At 55.0% G+C, this 7,501-nt stretch overlaps 1 protein-coding gene across 2 annotated transcripts; it reads left to right on the top strand.

The window, feature by feature from the left end:
- Positions 1-325: 325 nt before the first annotated feature.
- On the top strand, positions 326-4,161 carry TPPP3 (tubulin polymerization promoting protein family member 3). 2 transcript variants are annotated; one of them, XM_053603944.1, is made up of 4 exons: positions 326-501; positions 2,867-3,060; positions 3,346-3,499; positions 3,614-4,161. In XM_053603944.1, the coding sequence occupies exons 2-4, from the start codon at positions 2,873-2,875 to the stop codon at positions 3,800-3,802; spliced, it is 531 nt and encodes a 176-aa protein (XP_053459919.1). In that variant the 5' UTR covers positions 326-501; positions 2,867-2,872; the 3' UTR covers positions 3,803-4,161. The 2 variants fall into 2 exon arrangements, with proteins under 2 accessions (XP_053459919.1, XP_053459930.1); XM_053603955.1 differs by lacking the exon at positions 326-501 and adding an exon at positions 543-827.
- The last annotated feature ends 3,340 nt before the right edge of the window (positions 4,162-7,501 follow it).

Genomic DNA, 7,501 nt, shown 5'->3' with positions numbered 1-7,501 from the left:
CCCGACCTCCTTTCAGCTCCTAAACGGCCTCTTATTTGCGCTCAGGGAAACTGAGTCTCCCCTGGAGGTGAGGATACAGCTTTGAACTTTGGGCAGAGCCCAGGATGGGGAGCTGTTTTCCCGTCATGTATCATCCTAGGACGGCCAGAACCGCAGAGGTCTCCCACCCGGGAAGACCGCAGAGCTGCAGGGGAGGGGCGGGATAAGGCTGCAGCAGCAGCTCCGCCCCCGCGGAGCCCGGAGCGCGGAGAGGGCGGGGTCTGGTGGGCGGGGCCAGCGTGACCTTGGTCACTCTCCCGTCGAGACAGCCCCGGGGGTGGGACTCGCCGTCTCTATGGAGACCGAGAAACAGGGGATAATACAGAGGAGCCGCCCGGGCTGCAGTCCCGCCCGGGAGCCGGCAGGGAGCGGAGCTGCGGAGCCGCCTGGCCTCCCGCGTCCGTCGGTCCATTCCTGTGTCCTTCTGTCCATCCGAACGCGCACTGCAGGAGCAGACACGAGGTAGAAGTCTGTAGGAGACCGGCACGCGGACCGTAATGAATATCCTGCACGATAAGGGGGTGGGAGGAGCGGCCTGAAAGGGGTTCCAACCCCAATGGTACCAGCTTAGCGGCCCTGCCCTGGCCCCAAGCATTCCACCCTCCAGCCCCCACCTCCTTGTCGGCTGATTGATGACTCCAGCTGTCCCAGCGGGAACGCGGGGCGGGTGGCCCCAGTTCAAGGGCGTGGCCACTCCATCCATGGCCTGCAGACCCCTGCGGCCTGAGGAGCCTGGCTCCACCTGACCAGCTCTGGAATTACCAGCAATCCATCTTCCTACAGACAAAGTGAGCACTGGATGCGGGATCTTTCCAGTTGCTTGCGACAAGCATCCTGTGGCACTCAGGCTCCCCTGGACATTATCCTTGATGAACTAAGTGTGGTCTCGGGGTTCCTGGCGGGAGGTTGCACCTAGGGGAGTGCAGTGTGGACTAGGATCCCACAGAAGTCCCTGTAACATAGGAGCCACAATCCCAGAAATTGCAATTTAGGGACAGGTGAGTGTGTTACTGGGGAGGAATTCAGTGTCAAGGCCAGTGGTAGTGGGAGAGGGAAAAGCCAGGCAGGCCAAGGCTGTGGTCAGTGGAGGCCCTAGTATAACCAGCGGAGCTAGAAGTTGGTTGCTGGAACTCAGGGTGTGGGCAAGAGGCTGCAGCAGAGGAGCGGGTGTGGGTGGGTGGAATCTCAGCACTGTACCTGCAAGCCTGGCAATGGCAATGTGTGAGTGTTGACACTGACCAGGGCTGCAGTGCAGGGCTGAATGGTCAGAGGTTGTGGGTGTGTGGATGCAGGGGTGCTGAGGGTGTGGTCGGGGGTCCTTCATAAAGGTCTGTGGGTATGTGGGGGTAGCCAATTGCTGAGGCTGTGGCTGGGGTCTTGGTAAGGGCTGTGGGTGTGGGGACAGAGGGGGCTGCAGTGCAGGGCTGAGGGTGTGGTTGGGGAGGCCGCATACAGGCCTGTGTTATGTGGAAGGAGTTTTAGAGTAGGGCTGAGGGTGTGGACAGTGGACCGAGGTGGAGGGATGTCGGGGGAGGTAGTGCAGGGCTGAGGGTATTGTCGAGTGTCTTAGTCCAGGCCTCTAAGTGCATATGTAGGGGGTGGACATCAAAGGAGCAATCAGGGCTTAGTCCCAGAGCTGTGGCAGGGCTGAGGGTGTGGCTGGGGTACAAGGCCTAGGGTGTAGAGGGCCAGGGCTGAACGCATGTGGGCCCTGGGAATGTGAACTGGTGTACTCAGGGCGTGGCTCAGGACCTCAGTGGAGGGCTGAGTTGTAGACATGGGGAAGTGTGCTCCAGTGTAGGATCCTAGCATCAAGGCCACAGCCCCACTTGCCAGCATGCATCTTGAGACTGATGACTCTACAGCCCCCACCCAGGATGGCTTCCAATCTCCTGCTCTTCCTACACCCCACAGTGGGAGGTTATGGCCCCAATGGGTGGCGAGGGGCCAGGAAGCCACGGTTATGCCCCAGGCATGGGGAGTGCTGGCCTGCCCCACCCGTGGGCTCCCTGTTCCCTAGCCCAGCCCAACAGCACTGGGAGCTTCTCCCTGAGCTGTCCTGACACCATTCTGCCCTTAGCAACATTCTCTAAGCAGCACCACCCTCCCTTAGCAACTGTCTCCAGGCTTCACAAACTGTGGCCAGGCCAGCCCCAAGCTTCTGCTCTCCTCATGTTTTTGTTTAACAGCAAATAGTAACAAGGCCAGTCTGGACCAGCTGCACCCCTGCCTAGGGCATGCACCTCTGCCCATGCTCTGGCTCCCTTCTCAGACCTGGGCTGGCTCTTGCTACAGAGACACTGTCCTAACTAAATACCTGCCCATCCAGCAGCCTGGCCTGGCCCTGACCCAGCTTGGCGTGGGGTTTCCAGGGAGGGGGCCTTCTGCCACCCTCGCTTCCACCCAAGCAGGCCTTGTGCCAGGACCAGACAAAGCCATGGCCCCAGCTGCTGCCCTCACAATCTTCCTGGACAGTGCCACTCTGTTCCCATCCCAGTGTGGGCATCATGATTTCATCTGCTGAACCCTACACAGAGCCAGGGCTTGGCATCAGCAACAGGACCTTTCCTCTCTGGGCTCTTCCTCGGGGGTTTGGGACCTAGGAGTATAGGTCCTTCTGCCCAGGGGCTCCAGCTCCAACTCTGAGTCTGTAGAAGTGCTGCCAGCTCAGATCTTGCAGGTTTTGAGGGAGAGGTAGTGATGTCCTATGCCTGGGGGGAGGGAGGGGAGCTGGGCTGGGAGATGACTGAGGTGGGTCCCTATAGGGTGTCATGGCAATGAGCATGGACATAGCTGGGCTGGAGGTGACCAAGGTGGGTCCCTACAGGGTGGCATGGCAGCGAGCACGGACATAGCTGGCCTGGAGGAGAGCTTTCGCAAGTTTGCCATCCATGGTGACCCCAAGGCCAGTGGGCAGGAGATGAATGGCAAGAACTGGGCCAAGCTGTGCAAGGACTGCAAGGTGGCTGATGGAAAGACCGTGACAGGGACTGATGTCGACATCGTCTTCTCCAAAGTCAAGTGAGCCTCAAGCAGCCCCTGCTGCTCATGTTCCAAGAAGGTGGGGCATGGGGGGTACCCAGGGAGGATCTCAAGAAGGGGGCAGGGAAATGCCATGATCCCAAAGGTGATTCTTCCAGTGCAAGAATCGTCTATTGCATTCCAGATGTGCTGACCCCTTTGATTTCTCCAAATGTGGGGGAAGAAACTTGATTATATAATTTATGGTGGTTGGAGACTCCAGTTTCACTTTCCCCTGTAGGGGGGATGAATGGGGAACACTCATGGTGCCCACATGTCTGTCAGGGGGAAGTCTGCTCGGGTCATCAACTATGAGGAGTTCAAAAAGGCCCTGGAAGAGCTGGCAACCAAGCGATTCAAGGGGAAGAGCAAGGAAGAGGCCTTCGATGCCATCTGTCAGCTGGTGGCAGGCAAAGAACCAGCCAATGTGGGCGTCACTGTAAGTGCCCTAATGGTCCGGGTGGCCCCTGAGGGGCAGGTGGGAAATGTTGGCTGTGGATGGGAAGGGCTGGGTTCACTCACCAGGTGCCCCAGGGGAACTCTGTCCAAACAGAAAGCAAAAACAGGAGGTGCTGTGGAGCGACTGACTGACACCAGCAAGTATACCGGTTCTCACAAGGAACGCTTCGATGAGAGTGGCAAGGGCAAGGGCATTGCTGGACGGCAGGACATCCTGGATGACAGCGGTTATGTGAGTGCCTATAAGAACGCAGGCACCTATGATGCCAAGGTGAAGAAGTGAGCCAGGGAAGGTCCCCTCCAGCTAGGCTGCCCCTGCCAGAGGCTGAGGCTTAGGCCTGAGGGGCATGTGAAGCGAGAGCCCAGTCCCCTCCCTGCTGGACCTGCCACCCAGAGCTTCCTGCCCAGACCCTTGGGGCCAGCCCACCAGGCCTCTGACCCAGATTGCTCTGTGTTCTCTTCCTCCTCTTCTTCCTAGCCTGACTTCTGTCCATCTGGGGACAGTCTGTACCTATAGCCTCACTGCCCCAACCTGGCCCTGGGCATGGCTAACTTGTGCCTGCTTGCCTCATATTTAAGCTGCTGTCCTGGCCAAGTGCCTAACTCTTACCTAGACCTCAATAAAGACAACTTTTGTACCAATATGGCCTGATATATGAGGATGGGGGTGGTAATGACAGTCACATCCCAGGAGCCCCCTCAGGGTCACACCCCACTCTGTGCCTCACCCTGCTGATCTCTCCCCCTTCTACTGGCAGCCCTGCCCAGAAAAATGGACACATGAGCCCTTTATTAGCACAGCCATTCTTTCCAAGGATGTGCCTCACTGACTTCCAAACTTTTCATTGTAGCCCTGATCCAGGGTGCAAACGTCACAGCTTGCTTTCCTGCAATTAGTGCCTCCCTCTGGAGATTTGGCCCCTCTCCACTTTCATAGTGGAAAGAGGGATGAGACAGCAGACTTGGCCTGGGCTAGACCTTAGTTCTAAGCTTGCTGTCAGGGGGCTACCCAGTCATTTTGGGCTCTAGCTCAGAACATCAGAAAATGCAGGGCCAGGAAGAACCTTAGAGACAGTCTAGCTCCCCAATTTTATAGCCAAAGAAATGAGGCCCAGAGAGTGGAAGAGCTTCTGCAGACTAGAGGCCAAACCATTCCTCTTGCCTCCCAGTCCAGGCTCTTTCTAGTATAGCAAGCCCCAATGCTGATTTCCAAAATTGGGGTTGGATGGCTAGTGATAGGGTCTGACACACAATACCAGCAGGGCATCCCATAGAGAAGGGGCCTCCCCTTGCTGATTTCCCCCCATCTGTTCAACAGCCTGGGTGGGGGGATGAAGGGCCCCTCTGGGGGTGAGGCATTTCCAGAACATTTCACTGAGGCTCTGGGTGTTAGGCCAGAGCTATTCCTAAACCCTAGGCTTTGAGGCCATCTCTCCTTCCTTTCTCCTGTGACAAGGGGGCTAGATGGGACCTGGGGCCTACCCAGGAGAGGGTGACTCCCTAGGGTGCTAGAAAACGTTTAAAAAGCACACACTCACAAATACCTTTCCTGACCCAGACAGTAACACAACTGTTTGTTCCCTCATTCCACAGGCAGTTCAGGGATGTTCCTGCCCCAGATGGTCCCAAATCCCTTGAGCCCAGCCACTTAGGGATAGGGATATAGAGGAATAGTGTGGCTTGGTCTAGGGATACCAGGGAGGTCAGGCGGGAAATAACAGGCAGCAGACCAGCACCCAGCCACCGCAGAGCCCAGCCTAACAGCTGACAGCCGTGCGTTCCTCCTAACTCGGCTAGCCACATCTCCTTCCATTGCCCAGGGAAGAGTGTGAGAGAGCTGTACTTCTCTTCCATTAAATATTAAGGGGAACATTGCCTGTAGCCTTGAGGAATTTGTATCAATTGCAAGCTCCACAATTCTAAGCTCTAATGGGCTTAATAGAGATGAAAACCAAAGCCTTTCAGTTACTACAATAACCTCATAGTGAGATGAATTTAACTGTATTCCAAATAGCATCAGGCTCCCAGCTATTAAACTACAGGTGGCAATAAAATCCAATGTGGAGAAAGTAGTGGTGGCCTGTCCATTCCCGTGACTGGCAGTGTGGCTTGGAGGGACCCACAGAGAGAACTGATTGGGAGGAAAGGCCCCTCTTCTTCCTGAAATGCTGTTATGGAGCCTGTGGATAATCCCCCAGGGCCAGGAAGACTCTTAACAACCAAATGGGTCTAGTAGAGTCTGATACACAGCAGCCACTGTGCAGCAACAGCACAGCTGCTGGTTATCACTGCTCCTCCCCTAACAGCCTCCTCATGGTCAAAAGCTTTTGATGTAATTGCTAGCAAAGCAGGCTGGGCAAGGAAGAGAGGTTAGGATCTGTGCAGCCATTAAAAACCCTCTCTGGACAGGGTGCAGTGGTGCACCCCTGTAGCCCCAGCTATCAGGAGGTCGAGGTGAGAGGATGCCTTGAGCCCAAGAGTTTGAATCCAGCCTGGGCAACAGAGAGATACCATGTCTTTTTTTTTTTATTTTTATGTTTTTTTGAGAGAGCCTCAAGCTGTCACCCTGGGTAGAGGGCTGGGGCATCACAGCTCACAGCAACCTCCAACTCCTGGGTTTAAGCGATTCTCTTGCCCTCAGTCTCCCAAGTACCTGGGACTACAAGCTCCTGCCCCAACGCCCAGCTATTTTTTTTTTTCTTTTTTTCTTTTTGGTTGTAGTTGTCATTGTTGTTTGGCAGGCCCAGGCTGGATTCAAACCTGCCAGCTCTGGTGTATGTGGCTGTTGCCTTAGCCGCTTGAGCTACAGGCGCAGAGACTATTTTTTTTTTTTTTTGAGACAGTTTCACTCAGTTGCCTGGGATTGAGTGCTGTGGCATTATGGCTCACAGAAACCTCTAACTCTTGGGCTCAAGGATCCTCTTGCTTCAGCTTCTGTGTGCCGTCACATGCCTGGCTATTTTTAGAGATGGGGGTCTCACTCTTGCTCTGGCTGGTCTCCAACTCATGAGCTCAGGTGATCCGCCCACCTCATCTTCCCAGGTGGATGTGAGACACCGTGCCCAGCCTGAGACCATCTCTATTGAACAGCTGGAGCAATTCCTCCTCTTCGCTTGTTTTCTACTTACTTCAGGGGTCTTCCACTGTCCATGGTGAATCCAGTTAACCCTGTGAGGTGACAATTCTGGCCCTTTCCTTGACACCACAGTCCCTACCCTTGCCCTCTGGACCAACTGCCACACAAGGAAAATCTGAAACACAAACAACTTCCTGAAGAGTGGCCAGCAACCATAGAAAGGTGCCTGGCCTGGGGCAGGGCCCAGCCACTTTCAGTGACAATAGAAAATGAGGTGGAAGGTCGGCTCGGTCTGGGTCAGACTCTTTGTTCCTCCTTAGAGGCGCCCTCGGCAGCGCCCTGAGCAGATTCTGGGGCTGGGATATCAGGTGTTCATAGGGGAGGCAGGAAGGGCTGGAGTTGAAGGAAAAAGTGCATTATTCCCCTGCCACTTCATGATCTGTCCAGTGGGTTGGCCTGTGGGGGGGGCTGGGACCCTAAGATGTGACGACTCAGGGCTGCAAGGCCTTTGGCCAAGGCTCCTCTACCTGGCAAAAGCATAAGATCTTTGGAGGTCTCTCAGTGATGAAGATGAAGAGAGCCCAGGAAAGTAGCAGCAGGGGGTGACATGGAGGCTGTTCTTAATGACACTCCCATACAGCACGCACGCACTCTAGCTTCCTCAGAGCCACACAGCTCAAAGACACTTATAGCTCCTATAAAAAAAGATGAAGACTTTACGTTTTTAGTATTTACCTGGATGGAGTTGAAACACATTCTTCTTAGAAAAGTATCACAAGAATGGAAAAGCAAGTATCCAATGTACTCAATACTAATATGAAGCCAATAGAGAAATTAATACATGCCCACATGAGAAAAACTCAATTCAATTCAAGTCGGAGGGAAGAGGGAGGGGGATTGGTGTGC

The sequence above is a fragment of the Nycticebus coucang genome, chromosome 2 (genome assembly GCF_027406575.1).
Source record: "Nycticebus coucang isolate mNycCou1 chromosome 2, mNycCou1.pri, whole genome shotgun sequence".
Lineage (NCBI taxonomy): Eukaryota > Metazoa > Chordata > Mammalia > Primates > Lorisidae > Nycticebus > Nycticebus coucang.
Note: the sequence above shows the minus strand (reverse complement) of the source record. Positions and strands in the feature narration are given on the sequence as shown.

Excerpts from the sequence above, each read along its gene's own strand:
- TPPP3 (XM_053603944.1), top strand. The coding sequence starts at position 2,873 with ATGGCAGCGAGCACGGACATAGCTGGCCTGGAGGAGAGCTTTCGCAAG. Across the intron at positions 3,061-3,345 it reads ATCGTCTTCTCCAAAGTCAA|GGGGAAGTCTGCTCGGGTCA; the intron begins GTGAGCCTCAAG and ends CATGTCTGTCAG. Across the intron at positions 3,500-3,613 it reads CAGCCAATGTGGGCGTCACT|AAAGCAAAAACAGGAGGTGC; the intron begins GTAAGTGCCCTA and ends CTGTCCAAACAG.